The following is a 16,540-nucleotide window of genomic DNA, read 5'->3' on the forward strand; positions in this document are numbered from 1 at the left end:
TCCAGCTTCCCTTTCTAATTCATTTTTTTTTTTTAATAAGCATTGAATCCGAATTAATTTTATTAATTGATTTTATTTTATTAGTGATCTGACTCGGTAAAATACTACTTTATTCTTGTAGGAGATGGCTAATTTTTCTGACATTTGTAAACACACGTATACAAAGTAATGTACTACAGCTAGAAAAATCACCTGAATGTGCCTTTAAACAACCCGGATGAAGTACCCCCCCCCCCCCCCCCCTTCCCCCCCCCCTTCCCCCCTCCCCTTGCTCCAAACCGGATATCACTGCAAAGCCGGGGTCAGAATTTCTCTTTTACAGCCATCTTGGATATAACGCCCCAAGTCGGTGAGTGTCTCCGCTGATAATCCATCAACATCCAGCCGCTTTTTAAACATTTTCCTGAGTACCAACTGTTTTATGTGTTAGAGTAAAGTCGGACCATCCATCTCGTACAGCTATTATTAATTTTGAGTCCTCCCAGCCGGAGATATATGTCCCGTTGTAGTGCCCTACCCTGCTCAAAATGGGGGAACATGATGATTACCAGTTTACCAGCAGACTGTCGGGGCCGCGCAGTTAACTGTGACAAGTGATACGACGCGGTCTTTTGTGACAGCACGCTTTTTTCAACTAAACACGTTAAAAATAATGAGAGAAGGTCGTGGCGAAACTGGAGTTATTCGCTTGAAAGTTGCCGCTGTGTTGAGGCTAATGGAGCTAGTTAGCCAATGGAAGCTAGTGTTGCGTCAACAAGAGAGAGAGCACGCTGAGTTAAAGAAGCATGGGGCTGTGTCACCTGTTCAGACAGCTACGACAACTGCAAGTCAAGTGTCTCGTTTGGGCTGACCAGTCCGTGCTGACGCAGAATATCGCAGACTTTTTATCCCCGTGTGTCTAACTTAAAGCTTTTAAACCAGCAGGTGCTTGTAACACTTGAAGCTTAAATACTGTTTTGGTTTTTTTTCCCCCTCTCATTAGCAACCATGCCCGGCGAAGCCACAGAAACGGTCCCTGTTACAGAGCAGGAGATGCAGCAGCCTCAAGTGGAAACTGGTTCGTATTTCTTTTTCTTTTTTTCTCCCTGTATGTGCATGTATGACTAAATATTAACCATAGGGTCCTGGATTTCGGTTATCTGTTGAATAAGAGGGACGGTGTTGCAAGATTGGTGTAATTATGTTGTATGGGGAGTTGACTCAGCTGGCTGGACCCTGAGTTTAACTAACAGGTGACGGAGAGATTTTGAGTGTCACTAGCAATGGGTTGGGACATTTGTAACCATGATTTTGCTCTTGGGAGGAGGAGGGGGTGGGTTGTAGTGTTGATAACCCAGTTGTCTCAAATAGAGTAATCCAGGACCCATCTTTTGTTGTAGCACAAACTCACATTGGTGTTTGGTGAACTAGCACTGACGAGGGGATTTGGCACACAATGCATGTGTATGTGGTTTTCCCTGTGAATGATATGAAACTCACATATGCAGAGACTGAAATTAAACCTTCATAGCCATGGCTCGGATGAGTCTTTGTTGCATATTTTTTTTTATTATCTTGAACTTTGTGTAATCTTACTGTAGAGTAATTGTATTCTTTTAATGTTTACCCAATTCACGTGGATAGACAAATGGTCAAAGCTTGGAAGTAATTTTCATAACGGAGTACATCTTTGGGTAATGTTTAGCGTTCTGAACATGGGGCTGTTCAGACAAAAAAAAAGGGGTAATAGCTGATTCATACAGGGAATATGGATTTTTTTTTTCTATGTTTGAAAGTATACTGTTTGGATGGATTAGGCAATGATACAAAAATAGTCTATACAGCAGGAAATTACAAGTGTTAGGAAGTCAAGATCAACGCTAATTGAAACTTTACATCCCTCCATTATGTATCATTTACACGTTTCATCATTATATGCAGAACTTTTCATCAGCGTTAACTTCAGGGTTTTCCTCTAGCTCCTTCCAAATAAACTGATCTGCTGATTCAAGCGCATGTATTGTTGGGAGAAATTTCCAGCTTCCCTTTCTAATTCATTTTTTATAAACATTGAATCCGAATTAATCTTTATTAATTGATGGCATTTTAAGTCAAACTGCAGGTTAAGTCAAACAGTGCTAGCAGTGGTAACAGTGTCACTTATTTTGGGTTCAACATCTTCAACATCCATAAATCAGGAGCACCTGTTTGCTCTTAGTGCAACACATTCCGTGAATCGTATGGACCAAGTGTCAATGGTCAAATGGTCGTTTCAACTCTTCTTGATTCATTCTTACTGTCTGCATTTATCAACAGTATGTAACTTAATGATAGTAAAGCTGTCCCACAGTCTGCTGTAGTCTGTGAACTTCTCCACACATACTCTGCTATACTGCACTGCGTCATATTTAAACACTGAAGGTATAGCACGCAGTAAATGCACACTCAACTTTTCATTTACAAGTCACAGCTCGTGGTACACTTCTGTTACATGTTTAACATTGTCAAAGCTCAATCGGGGGGAAAAAACAGATTTAGTATATAAAGCAAATTTATTAACCACAGTGGATTTTTGAGTTTGTAATATTGAAATGCTGGGGGACCAGAGCCAGTTCCAGAGAGTGGCAGGGGTGAGCTGGGCACTAATATCTTCAAAAAATATATATTTTCCATAATTTCAAATTAAGTAAAAATGATTTTACTTAATTCCGTGATCTGATCCAATGGAACATACCTTATCAACTCACTTAAAGGTACTGAAAAGAATATATTTAGCCAGGTGACAAACTGTAAAACACAGAATTAAAAAAAAAAAAAAATACAATCTGGAAAAATTAAAACTGATTTGATAGAGCCCTACCTATCTCTAAATAACATTCCTTTCAAAAATGATTCAAGAATGATGTTGGATGTTAAGTTAACTCTTTGAAAGTTAAGTTATGATGCAAGATTTGAGGGTTTTAGTCAGTAATTGTATTTACCTACTTACATGCATTGTCTACTGTCTTGGTATAATGAAGGTCTTCTGGCACTTACCTCTCAATTAACCACTGCATGGAGTTGGGACACATGAATGTTTGTTTTTTCTTTGAGTGCACACAACACTCATTTTTAACATGGGCAAACCAAGAGTCTGTTCTTCGTCGCAGAACCTGTTCACAAACTCATTGTTACCCTTCACGTGTGGAGCACAAGTTCGTTTTCAGTACACCCTGAGGTGAATTTCTCCCCAAACAACTACTTTGATTTCCCTTTGTCTTGTTACACCTGCCTTTTCTTTATCAGCTGCAGTACTGAATTCTCCTACTCCTCCTGATACAACCGATCCTATAATGAGCAAGACGACCCCTATGGAAAACACTTCAGAAACTTCTGTTCCTCCTCAAGAAACAGGATTCCCAGAAGAATCTAGCATTCAGGCTACTGCTGATCAATCAAATGGTGAAGCAGCAGTCCAAGAAATAACCAAGCAGTTAGAAGAGATGACACCTGTTTCACAGAAAGAGGTGACTGCTGAGCTAGCAGTTGCTCCAGCTGATGTACCCATTCCTGAACAGTCTGTGCCCTCTGCTGAAGCTCCAATGTTGTCCTCTGAAGAGTCTCCTGCTGAAGTAGCAGCTCCTGCTGAAGTAGCAGCTCCAGCTGAAGAAGCACAAAGTCAAGAGTCAATTGTTGCTGCTGCTGCAGAGTTGGTCTTCCAAGTAGTTAAGCAGGCTTCTTATGAAGCAAATGCCCCTGGAGATGAGCCAGAAGCTATACCAGAAAAAATCCTAGATGGAAAAACACCATCTGCTTCTGAAGGCGTCACTGTAAACACTGAAGATGTGATGGCAACTGATTCTCCAATGTTGGAGGTAGAAGATCAGAAGAATTTGGAAACGGCTCAAGATCAAGTGTTGCCTGCTGATATGACCATTGACACAGCTATTCAAAACGAAAAGCCCAACAAAGAAGAACCTGTTATACTTCTTTCAAAAGCCATTCAGTCAAAGGTGACCTCCAGATCTGATGGCCCCACTCACCACCTGTCAGGTTGGTTTATGTGAATAGCAGGCGTTCTTCAATTTTAAATGTACCTCTTTGAATCGAGGGAAGTATTTTCCAGAAGTGGATACATAAGTTGTACAAATGAACACAATGGTTGTGCATTTATACAGTATAGTCAGAGTAATATAAGAAGCTTGCCTGTCCTTCAGGACATTCTCTTGTAGGTGATGGATGGATTTGTGTTAGGGTTGAATCATCACTTATTTTAAAATTAAATTGTTTTCCTGTTTCTGTATTTTAACTTTTCCAAAAAGGAGTTTGTTTTTCTTTTATTTAACTTCTTAAAGAAATCACAAAATTATTAACTCTACACAAAACAAAGCTGTTCTTGAAAAATGTTGTTCAGTTCTACCTTAAAGCGCTTGCGGGAAGTATTTGTACTCCGGCTTAGGTATTAGCAAGTGGGACGTTTTCATCGTGATGTTTGCATTGCAAGTTTTATCCTAAGTGCATCTTGACTTAACACAGGATGTGTTTTGTGTGGAAATAATTGGTATTTGTGGTGCATTTTGAGTGGCAATTTGCATCAAACTCTGAAGATAGGCAGGTGTGTCGTTTTCCCTAACCCTTCAAATCGCATCTTGGTTTATGATTATTTAACCCGCACGAGTAAGACGTTAAATTCTCATCCAAAAACTTTAAAGAAATATTTTTCTATTCAGCTACACCTCCTGCCCCAGCTTCCTCCCAGAAACCTGAGGCAGCTTCAGGCCCTGCAAAACCCAAAGGCAAAGATGCCAAAAGTGCCCAGGGTTCTTCTGCCCCAAAGGCTGTCCCTGGAAGAAGAAAACGCTCTTCCATGTCTGCCTCTTCTTCTTCACCCACCTCACCAAAATCTGCTACCTCAACTACTCCCCTGTCACCTTTAGTATCTCCCCTAGCGTCTTCACCTGGTAGTGCTTCTGCTAACCGCTTCACCCCAAAGGTTGTCAAAGCTGGCAAACAAGGAAAGCCTAAGAAAGGAGAGGCGTTTGTGCCTGCTCCTGCCCCTGTGGAGTGCAAGGTGTCGGCAGCAGATGAACAAGTAGAGGCAAAGCTAACTGTAATTGAAGCTAAACCTGCTCCTGAGCCAAGCAAACCCTCACCAGCTGCTGCAAAGCCAGTTGTACCCCCAGCTGCTTTTAAAGTTACCTCAAAGCCTGCTGTGGCTGCTCCAGTTTCATTTTCTGATACTCTTGATTCCAGCCCCCTGAAACCTGTTGAAGTTAAGTCGGCTTCAGTAAAAGCTGCCCCTGTTCTTGTAGCTGTTGATGATGAGCTCCCTCCACTTATCCCACCTGAGAAGTCAATGAAAATGCCAGAAGTCGTGTCCCCTGTTGAAAGCAGCAAAGCTGAGGCCACAGTTAAAACCACACAGCCTGAAAGTGCTAAAGTAGTAGCTGAGTCTATTAAACCAGCTCCCACTGAGGCTCCTAAGGCCACACCAGCCCCTGTTGAAATGCCAAAGCTTGTAGTTGAGCCGGTTGTTGAGGCTAAACCTGCTCCAGTTGAGGCTAAACCTGCTCCAGTTGAGGCTGTGAAGCCAGTTGCAGAGGCCAAGCCTGCTTCTGTTGAGGTTCCTAAGCCGGTTGTTGAGGCTAAACCTGCTCCAGTTGAGGCTAAACCTGCTCCAGTTGAGGCTGTGAAGCCAGTTGCAGAGGCCAAGCCTGCTTCTGTTGAGGTTCCTAAGCCGGTTGTTGAGGCTAAACCTGCTCCAGTTGAGGCTAAACCTGCTCCAGTTGAGGCTGTGAAGCCAGTTGCAGAGGCCAAGCCTGCTCCTGTTGAGGATCCTAAGCCAGTTGAAAAGTCTCCTGCTAAAGTTGTGAAGCCTGCTGTTGAGACCAAACCTGCTCCCGTTGAGGATCCTAAGCCAGTTGAAAAGTCTCCTGCTAAAGTTGTGAAGCCTGCTGTTGAGACCAAACCTGCTCCAGTTGAGTCTCTCAAATCAGCTGCCCCTGAAGTCAGCATGCCAACCCCTGTGAAGCCGGTCACCACAGCTGAACTAGTTGAGGTTAAGGCTACACCTGCAGAGGCTGCCAAGCCTACTAAACCAGCAGCTGAGCCTTTACCCGTCCCATTAAAATCTGCTCCTGTTGAGCCTGCTGTTCCTGTTCCTGCCCCAGCCCCACGTAAACTCACATTTGCTGAGGCCGTTGCAGCCCCTTCTCCAGTTAAACCTGAGGTAGAGTTAATCAGTAATAAACCTTCTGAGCCTGTCTCAGCACCCAAACCTACCCCCACTCCTGTTAAAACCCCAGCCAAGGTGGAGCCTGTGATCAAGAACGACAAGGGTATTTTCTTCTTTCTCTCCTTTGTGTGCCTTGTGTTTTTCCAACTGTCTCTACTCTGCGGGAACTGCTCAGATGCATACCGTTAGCCATGTTGTGCACTGAGGAAGACGCGTAGTGGTCAGGCTGATGAATGCTATCGTATAGGAAGGTAATTGTGTCACACCTTCAGTATTTCGCAGATAAAATAAATGACCCTGTTATTTTACGTTTTCAAGATATGAGGGGTGTGCATTTCACTCGGGTAATATGCATAATATAAATTGAATCACTATTAACTGATCTATTTTCATTCCTCAGGATTGATGCAGAATATTTCCTTGACAACTAGCAACTGTATAAACACTGGGTGTAATTTAATTTTTCTTTCTGCTGCTGATTCCTTTAGGATCCGGCACTGAGTCAGACAGCGATGACTCAGTCCCTGAGCTGGAGGAACAGGACTCTGCACAGACACAAACACAGCAAGCTCAGGTGAGTGTTCAGTGTGGTCTAACACATTTGTGTATGTTGACTTAAGGTGAAAAAAAAACATTTTGTAAAACATATTGGGCAGATGTTTTTCCTTTACTCTTCTGTGATGATTAACACAGTGACTTTCGTTCTTCTGAGTCTACTGATGCCAACCTTTCTGTCCTGAGAAGAGTGTTAAAAGTAGTTGCATAACAATGTGTCTAGTTTTTATATTTAAATTCTTAATTCACTTGACATAAAATGTTGTCTATTACAGCTTGCAGCAGCTGCAGAAATAGATGAGGAACCTGTCAGCAAAGCCAAACAGAGCCGCAGTGAAAAGAAGGCACGGAAGGTAAGGCCCTCAGTGTGCTATTAATGTTATTGCCACTTAATTACTTCTCATTAACTAAATAAATTGGCCACATTTGTGAAATGATGCATTTCTTGCAGGCTATGTCAAAGCTAGGTCTCAGGCAGGTAACGGGGGTCACCAGGGTCACCATTCGCAAGTCAAAGAACATCTTGTTCGTCATTACCAAACCAGACGTCTACAAGAGCCCTGCGTCAGACACATACATCGTCTTCGGTGAAGCTAAGGTATGTCCAGCACTGATGTAAGCCACATTAACCGATATCCTATCTAGTCTAGGCTTTTCATGAGGAAGAAGAATACTTGTTAAAGGGTTCAGGTGATGATACTAAAGGGATGGTCAAATAGGTATATCATTTCCAAATGTGTTGACATCCCTTTTTTTTTTTTCCTCTCTGTGCCACAGATCGAAGATCTTTCCCAGCAAGCCCAACTTGCAGCTGCAGAAAAATTCAAGGTACAGGGGGAAGCTGTATCAAATATCCAGGAAAACACACAGACGCCAACAGTACAGGAGGAAAGCGAAGAAGAAGAGGTAAGATGTGCCGATATACTAATATGCACACCTTGCTTGATTCACCAAAGCTATAATGATTCCATTTTGTGTATCGTTACAGGTTGATGAGACCGGAGTTGAGGTCAAGGACATTGAACTCGTTATGTCCCAAGCAAATGTGTCGCGGGCGAAGGCTGTACGCGCTCTGAAAAATAACAACAACGACATTGTCAATGCTATTATGGTAAGATTCCAGAAACTCTTATATCTAATGTTATTAAATAGGTTATGCTGACCTCTGTATATTAATGTATAATCATGGAAACCTCTTCAGTGATGATTGATACAGTGACTTTCGTTCTTCTGAGTTCACTGAAGCCAACCCTCTGTACTGAGAAGAGAAAAATGAATTTAAAAGTGACTTATTTTTTCATGCATCAGTCTAACAAACTGTTTTTGTTGTCTTTACAGGAGTTGACAATGTAAGGGGGCCCTGGCAAAGACGGGTTGAAGAAAGGTTGCTGATTTAAGCTCATTTATACAATTTATACCCAAGATGGAAATAAAGTTGTGGCTTGATGAAATGAAGTGTTGATGCATTGTCCTTGTTTTTTTTGGTCTATGATGACAGATTTTTAACTTTGTAGGGAATAAAGCTGGTGAAGTGATACTAGATGCTTATGTGCGAGAACTATACCCAACAAACACAAAGAATACGAGTAAATACAAGTATTTTCCAGAGTTTTGTTTATGTCCAATGCAGAATTATAAAAAAATATGCAAACCAGCCTAAAGACCACAGGCTTCATTAAACCAGTTTATCTAATTAAATGGTTTGTTCATTGTGAACATTGTAAAATATAAATGTAATGGGATAAGCCTGAAGGCTCTGATAAAGTATGAAGAAGTCAATCTGCTACAAAGAAATGTAACTTATTTGATCTATCTGATACATTTTTGTTCATTTGAACTTTTTGACTTGGTGCATGTATGAAACCTAGTCAAAAGTTTTCAGGGGCTACCATGGCTAGCATTGGTGGGTCTTCAGAAAAAACTACATTTAATACAATTCACCTTTAATAGCAATGTCCTCTGGAAACTCCATGATCCCAAAGTTACAGCATAGAGGTGACATCTCCGTTTATTTTTCTCAATTTGATAAAGCTCCCTCAAGAATTACAGGATCCACTTCATCTATTCGATCTTTCCAATCCTGCAGCCAAGAAGAGGTCAAAATGCTCCAGCGACACTTGTAAGAAGATCAACTTAAATCCTGCAGCCACACCGGCAGTTCATCTAGTTGGGACTAGTAACTGTATGTGTACTATAGTGGCACTTAGTGAGGCAGAGTAGCCTAAATGCTAATGATTCTTATGGCTTCTGGTATATAGAGTTACCATAAGTAACTTCCTGAATCTTAAGCGTGATGCCAGTAAAACTCATCATCACAGAATAGTGTCACACCCTGAAAAACCTGTCCTCTTGGACATGGTCCAGGTATGCCAGGCTGTATTCATCTTAAAGGTTTTAAGTCTGCCCTTGGTTAAAGCTGGACACATGCTGATTTGTTCATTTCCATGACTAATGAAAGACAAATAAGAATGAAAGTGTTGCAAGTTTAATTTTAAGTCTTCTAATTGATTGGACAGTGACTTAAACTTACAAAAGGTGGCAAAATCTGGACAAAGTTGGAAGTCTCGATTCCCTATTCACTCAAAATTGTGTTTGCTTATTGTTTCTTGGCTGAGGTGTTTGATCATCCTGTACTAAATGATGAATTGTTGGTTTGAATTGAGTAAATAGTTAACCTTTCAACAAAAAGACCCAATACTATCAAAAATGTTATAAGCAAAGACCCTTGTGTAGTCAATTAGTAAAACAGATCATGTCTATTGATTTGGATCACTTATTGGATCTTAATTTAAAAACAAAAGGTAGTTTTGTCGTCCCCACTATCATGAACACAAGAGAATGGTGATTAAAAATGTACTGTGGCATGTGCTGTGTTGCGTTTGTTTTGTCCATAAGTTTTGTTACGTGTGGTACATTTGAGTGTAGTTGTGTAGTGTTTGTTGTTACCTCAACGCATAGTTAATTTACTTGTATTTAGTATTATATATTTTACTTTTTTCCCTTTTTTATTTATATGTATTGCTTGTTTTTCAAAGTGTTCCGTGTTAAAGTTAGTTAAATGTATTGTGCTCCAGATTTGGTAAAACCAATGTGTAATCGAGTTTAATAATAGTGATCTCAATATGAATCTAAATAATCGTGATTATGATTTTTTTTTTTTTTGCCATAATCCAGCAGCCCTAACCTGAATGAATTGAATTTGCTTTCAAGTATGGTGTTTTAGGTAGAATAGAATATAATTACTTTATTGATCCCAAACTGGGAAATTGTGTTTCAATGAGATGAGATGAGATTTAACTTTATTGTCATTACACATATACAAGTAAAGAGTAACGAAATGAGGTTTAGCATCTCACCAGAAGTGCAAATAAGCAGAAAGTGCAAGAATCTGTGCTATGTACAAGTAATTACAAAATTTACAGATGTAGACTAAAAAAAAGTGAATTATTGGGTATATATGGTTGGATTAATGGGATGCTATAAATATAAATAAATGTAAGAATATTCTTCAGATCTTCAATCATTAGTATATTCACATTGCTGCTGAAGAGAACACGGAGCTGACATTGTGATTTCAATAATATATTAGTAATTACTATGTAGTAATGAAAACATATTTTTTTTTGCCATTTTTGTTGTATTTAATAATCATTGTATTTTTTTTAATTAGTTTTGTGCATGAACCAGCACATCTATCTATTCGCTCATTGTGCTGTATTCTGTATTTTTCTGTGATTAGGGACGAGGGTATTTGAAGGGCTCATACTAATGAGTGGTACAGTAAGTTAAGTGTGGTCGACAGCAGATTACACACTTGCCTCCTTCTCATCACCCGCAGCTGTGGATGAAAGCTCTAGAAACGTCTAGTACGCTCTAAGTACGTCATACGACATTCACGTCGCATTGATACGCAAGAAGATCCGTACTAATCTAGAGTCCAGAGCTAGAGGCGTTTGCATTGCATTTGCTTGTTGTTTGTGGCCAGTATTCCCTGTGTTTTGCGAGCGCAACCATTCTGCACTCAAGACTTTTCTTTAACTGCGAAAAAGAAAGCTTACTTCACATCGAGACATGTAAGTTGTTTAAAAAAAAAAGTATTTTAAAGGCGTAAAGGACGAAATGTGGATTGAACAACCTGCTAGGCTAGCCGACGTTAGCTGTGTGACAACATGCTTTTTCAAAGGCGGGAGGTTGGCCTCGCCTCAGTGAACTGTGAAGCTAATGGTGCCTCGCTGTCTAGCTAGAAGCACACAGACTTGAGTGGAGAAAAACACTCTCTACCATTAAGGTGATGGTGAAACACCCGGGAGTCCTGGCGTTACCCGTACACGCTGCTTTGAGCCTGCGGGATGAATCAGGCGCACCGCATGGCTTCAACGTAGTGTCTTAACGTAAAGGGTGTTAGCTCCACTAGCTAGCACAATGTTAGGTGGGCTATGACTGAACTGGTGTTACTACTGTGGCACAAGACCTGATTCTTTAGGAGAAACTGGAAGCTGTAGTTGTAATACAGTCTGAATGATGACTATATATATTTGGTGGCTTAATCTCAAACTTGTTAGATACGTTTGTAAGGGTAGCTTCCTTCCACTGCCTCGGGTTGGTCGGATCATTCCTAAGAGGATTTTGATAACCAGGCCAGATGAATATAGTGTTTATACACATACACATATTATCAATCACCCGAGTAAGTCATTAATTTGTTATTTATTTATAATTCAGGTGTAACTATTTACAGTGAATATTTTATCATGAAGGAGGGTCAGTCACAGATCAATGAAAATGTTTATTAGTTTCCAGTGTTTTTAACATTTATTTTATTATTTTTATTTTATTTATTAGCACACATATAAGAATACATCAAAATAGGATTAACTAAAACATAAAATGTGTGTCAGGAGAGGTCAAGAAGCCAACAGGCTGATACAAGGGACCTCACCTCTTAAGAGACAAATAAATCAATTAAACAAATCACACAATCTCAAAACAAAATTGAATATAAACACATACACAGTAACCTATACACGTATTCATACACACACACTTAGACACATACATACAATAGAAAGACTGAGAATGTTAACCCTCTATCAGCTAAATGAGACAGGCATTGATCTATTAAAAATGGAGTGAATGAGTGAGTTGATGGAGGGAAAAAAAAGAAAACAATATATTTTATATATGCAAAAGTTTGACCTCATGGATTAAATGTGAAGACAGTTTCCTTTTAAAAAATCTCTGTAGACGAAGAGCCGTTAACAACTCGTCTTTTGGAATAATAACACTGTCATATGTCTTGTAGTTTCACCCCTTTAAAAGCAGACTGATCTCTGCATTCCTACTACAAATGATTAACACATATTTAATTGAGTACTACTAATCATGTAATGGTGAACTTTGGCTATTAGTCTGGGACTTAATCAAATGTGACTTAAGCATTATGAAAGCGTATGCAGGTACAGTGTAAATAGATAACAGTGTTCCTAATACAAAGAAAACACGATGCGTAACACATTAGAGACACATTGTGGAATACACTTGGGTGTGTGCACATGATGTTTTACTTTCGAAGCTGTTTGATATAAGATCTTACTTTGTAACTGGATGCAGTGTGGCAACCAGATCCAAAGGCTGTTTGGCAGCAGGCTGTTGTGCCTGAATACTTCTCCGTCTGTCACCAGTCATTTTGACCCGTATTATACATTTTTAATGCAAGTTGTGTGCCTGATGAGAAGCTGTACTCTTAAAAAAAAAAAACAACACACAACTAAGGAAGGTTAGGAACTTTAGACAGGTTGAATTACAACAGGTGTCCCAATCTAGCTAGAACATGATTTACACCTCTGGTTTTGTGACAGGCTGTTAACATGTATTGATGTTTGATGTTCATTTGTTCACAGGCATCCAGCAACTGCCAAGTGGTACGATAGGAGGGACTCTGTTTTTATAGAGTTCTGTGTAGCAGACAGCAAAGATCTTAAAATCAACTTTGACAAAACAAAGTGTGTTTTCAGGTATGTGTCCCTCATTCTGGGTCCTCTATTTGGTAATGTTTTATTTTATTTTAATTTTGCCATAATTGAATCAACTCTCATTCCTTCTTCTTTCTTCTTTTACAGCTGTATCGGGGGAACTGACAACGTCAAAATTGAGAATGAAATAGACCTTTTTGAAGCAATTGATGAAAATGTAAGTAACGTATGGTCTAAAATTTTCTTTGGAATATTATTTCTTTGAAACATTTTGTGAATTCAGTCTTTAATAAACTTCATTTCTATTTTCTTTAAATCTTTACAAAGGAATCCAAACACAAACGCACAGATCGCTCAGTGTTGTGCTATTTACGAAAAGCACAGCCAGGGAAGGCATGGCCGAGGCTAACGAAAGAAAAGGCCAAGGTTGGTTTGACACAAACACGGTCAATAAATAGAAAGGGCAGTTTTCTATCATAACAATACAAGTTTCATTAAAATGTCAACATTGTTTTCATAACAATAACATGGAGCTTTTGTATTTTTTACAGCTGAGTTGGCTCAGCGTTGACTTCAACAACTGGAGAGACTGGGAGGATGACTCAGAGGAGGAGATGGGCCAATTCGATCAATTCTCAGATGTGAGCTCTATGCAGTAATGATTTGAAAGCATTATTATTTGCTGACGTATTAGTCTTTGAATTTATTAAGAAATACGGGCAAAAACTTTATTCAAATAAAAAATAACTTGGTCAAAATCATAAACCGGCCCTACATATCCAAACTGACAAAAAGGATCTTTAGATAAAGAAGGTAATATTTCTGTCTAAAAAGTGTTTTAATCACTTCTGTCAGAATTTGATGTTTTTCATCATTCTCGATGTAACCGCTGAATTTGACTCACCGGTACTTGGTTTAAATTGGTGCAAATCTAATTACTTAAAAGGTACAGATTATTAAACTGATCTAATAAGGGCATGCCTTTGTGTCAATGGCAACAGCTGTATGTCATATCTATTCCACTGCACTGTCACTGTCTGAAAACACAAAAGTATCGAACAAAACTTGTGAAAAGAAGGGAATTGAAAATTGGTTATGACCTGGAGTTAGGGTATTGCTATTATTAGACAAAACGGGAGATTGGTGCACCCCTAAAAATGACCAGTTATAAATATATTAAGGGCTGCAAGAACATATAACTATCGTATATTGTTTCGCAATTTGGCTGCCAAATCCTGGGATGTGGTCGGTGTCTCTCTCCACCTGTAATTGCATCATTCTGTGTGCCAGCTTGACAAATGTGATTGACCTATGGACCAAACTTAAAGGTGTAATGAATGGGATTTGTCTGTTGCTGTTTGCAAACACACCATTCCGAGTTGGCCTCTCCTCCCTCTGCAGCCACAGGGAGAGGAGCTGTGGTCTTGTGTGCTCAAGTGGGAATAACAAAAGGAGGTTAATAAAAAAAAATTAAAACTGATTAGTTAACTGTTTCATGGTGGTCCTCATTCATACTTTCAGGCTGATACATCAGTGCTAAAAGTTTGATGCCAAATAACATCCTGAAGGCGCAACAAAAAAAAAAATCAGAAAACACAGACAGGACAGAGTCTCTGCAGATAATAATGAAGCCATTTGATTGAACACAATCATCAGTGAGGATTAAGACCGATGTTTACTTTGCTTTCAGGGAAATCCTACTCATAATGTATCCCTTGTCCTTCAGTCCCTTGTTTTTTTCTTGTTGAAGCATTTCAAATAAAAGTAAATGATGTGGCATTAATTATTTGACGTTCATGTTACAGATGATGCACAACATGGGAGGTGATGATGACCTACCTGATCTGGACGGTGCAGAAGATGTAAACATATATTTTCTTCTTTCACTTCTTTTCATGAGCGCTAACATATGTTTGTACCAGTGCAGTAGATTAAGGCTGTCTTCTTTCTTAAGTGAACTCCGGTTGATTATTTTATTAAAAGTAACATTTCAAACCTCATCTCCTCCTTTATCCTTATAGGATGAGTCCGCGGATAGCGATGATGAGAGTAAGTTTTCATGAGCCTTTACATAACTCTACATGATAGTTCTACTTTTTTTCTTTTTTTTGTTAATTCATCCGTTGTAACTTAATGTTTGACTTTATTTCTGCTCCACTTCTCCTCCAGAAATGCCTGATTTGGAGTAGAAGACTGTAAGACTCTGGAGAGAAAATGGAGGAACGCAGGGCAAGAGGAATCTCAACAAATGTATATCTTGAAAACGAAGGCAGTGACAAACAAACTGTACATATGAGTCTGTAGCCATATTTAAATCCATAGCCTCAGCTCCAAACTCTTGGCCGACCTGTCCACTGAAGGTTGATATGCATGGTATTGTACAGAGCAGCTATCTCCACTTCCATTTGCTGTACTGCACCTTCTTGGGTATCTTGTTTTACTGTTCAATATTACAAGTAAGCACACATTATTTGTTGGAAAAAGCTGTGTAGTAGTCCTCAAATGAGCAATACGTGTTAAGAGAGAATTTGTTTTCTAATGGATTGTGGTTTCAAATGATTAGGCCCACCCTATTCCCAATGCTGTATTAGGTAAGTCGATCGGTGTAGTTTTGATTTCATGATTGACAAAGACAACTATAGATGTACTTAAAAAAAAAAAAAAAATTAGATGTATTTACTGATTGGATTCCTCTAAAGCTTTCCATGTGCCGTGAATTAGATTTTCCAGGAAGCCAGTCTTTGTTTGTCGTGGCTTAACCTTCCAGCTTACATGTTTCCCTCCACTTCTTTTTTTTTTTTTTTTTTTTTTTTAAATTTCGGTTTAATTGGACAATTCTGAGATTACTGCAGAAATATTTGCATCTTCTGGGTTATGAGCCTCATTTGTAATCTGAGTGAGTTCCATACATTTCACATTTTAAAAAGCTCTTCTCTCCGTACCCTCCTGCAGAAACAAGGTGAAATGTCTTACATTGAGGCTTGAAGCTTGGTTGGACCTCAGCATCATGTGGTTTGTTGCTTTTCTCCAGGTTCTTTCCTTTTTGTTCATTCATCTAGAATGATCCTCCCTCTTTGAGGGAGATTTGGGACGTTAGGCGACGTGTAATGACCAAATTATATTTGCACTGTCAATAAAATGTAAGGGGAGACAAACGGTGTTGAATTACAGTGAAAGTTCTTTTTTATTGTCTACATCTTTCTAATAAACTGTTCAAGAATCATTTTAAATGCATTTTTCATGATTTATTTTATTAACCTCATGTACAAACATGTGCCTTTGTTTTGAAATGGGAGGGTCATGATTATTTGGAAAAGGGATTCATTTGAAAGGAATGTGAAATTATCTTGGTTAATGTGTTTCTAACATGCAGCATTAACAATTAAGTAACTAACTTAATTGTATGTGTGTGACGTTTTGAATGAACTAAAACTAAACTTGTATGAAGAATCGTTACGTTTTAAAAATATAAAGCAGTGTGCAGTCATGCTGCATAGACTATTAAATATGAACTCTTTTTTTTTAGGATGGAGTTTACGCTTAAGTAATTATATAATATAACGTGTTTGTAATGAAATCGTTTTTAAAATAATATTTACCTTCTTATGACGCCAGTACTCAAGAAAACGTTTACCTTGTTATTTGCTGTTAAAAGATTTATTTTTTCTTTTAAATTGTAATTGTTGAAAACTGCTGTATCTTTCGGCGCTAGGACCCAGAAGCCTCCAGGATCCTCGGCCCAGAAAATTAGCATACTTCCTCTTTAGGCCTGATTTCCTCCATTTCACTTCTGTGAAGTTGCCTGAAATATGCTACATGA

The 16,540-nt window shown here is 39.1% G+C and overlaps 2 protein-coding genes and 2 non-coding genes across 6 annotated transcripts; all 4 read left to right on the plus strand.

Moving 5' to 3' along the window:
* Nucleotides 1-266: 266 nt before the first annotated feature.
* On the plus strand, nucleotides 267-8,203 carry naca (nascent polypeptide associated complex subunit alpha). 3 transcript variants are annotated; one of them, XM_065961027.1, is made up of 9 exons: nucleotides 268-349; nucleotides 983-1,057; nucleotides 4,689-6,296; nucleotides 6,682-6,767; nucleotides 7,024-7,101; nucleotides 7,200-7,346; nucleotides 7,526-7,654; nucleotides 7,737-7,859; nucleotides 8,087-8,203. In XM_065961027.1, the coding sequence occupies exons 2-9, from the start codon at nucleotides 988-990 to the stop codon at nucleotides 8,099-8,101; spliced, it is 2,256 nt and encodes a 751-aa protein (XP_065817099.1). In that variant the 5' UTR covers nucleotides 268-349; nucleotides 983-987; the 3' UTR covers nucleotides 8,102-8,203. The 3 variants fall into 3 exon arrangements, with proteins under 3 accessions (XP_020496487.1, XP_065817099.1, XP_020496486.2); XM_020640830.3 differs by lacking the exon at nucleotides 4,689-6,296 and adding an exon at nucleotides 3,265-4,011 and having other exon boundaries at nucleotides 271-349; XM_020640831.3 differs by lacking the exon at nucleotides 4,689-6,296 and having other exon boundaries at nucleotides 267-349.
* Nucleotides 6,865-6,938, plus strand: LOC114920582 (small nucleolar RNA SNORD59). The gene has a single exon (XR_003808895.1). It is a non-coding gene; the product is annotated as a small nucleolar RNA SNORD59 (small nucleolar RNA).
* LOC114920581 (small nucleolar RNA SNORD59) lies at nucleotides 7,943-8,015 on the plus strand. The gene has a single exon (XR_003808894.1). It is a non-coding gene; the product is annotated as a small nucleolar RNA SNORD59 (small nucleolar RNA).
* Nucleotides 8,204-10,664: 2,461 nt separating the features above from the next.
* ptges3b (prostaglandin E synthase 3b (cytosolic)) lies at nucleotides 10,665-15,943 on the plus strand. The gene is made up of 8 exons (XM_020640812.3): nucleotides 10,665-10,821; nucleotides 12,649-12,762; nucleotides 12,868-12,937; nucleotides 13,048-13,146; nucleotides 13,272-13,361; nucleotides 14,526-14,582; nucleotides 14,742-14,769; nucleotides 14,890-15,943. Coding segments are annotated over exons 1-8 (480 nt in total). The 5' UTR covers nucleotides 10,665-10,819; the 3' UTR covers nucleotides 14,910-15,943.
* Nucleotides 15,944-16,540: the final 597 nt, after the last annotated feature.

This window comes from Labrus bergylta, chromosome 12, assembly GCF_963930695.1.
Source record: "Labrus bergylta chromosome 12, fLabBer1.1, whole genome shotgun sequence".
NCBI lineage: Eukaryota > Metazoa > Chordata > Actinopteri > Labriformes > Labridae > Labrus > Labrus bergylta.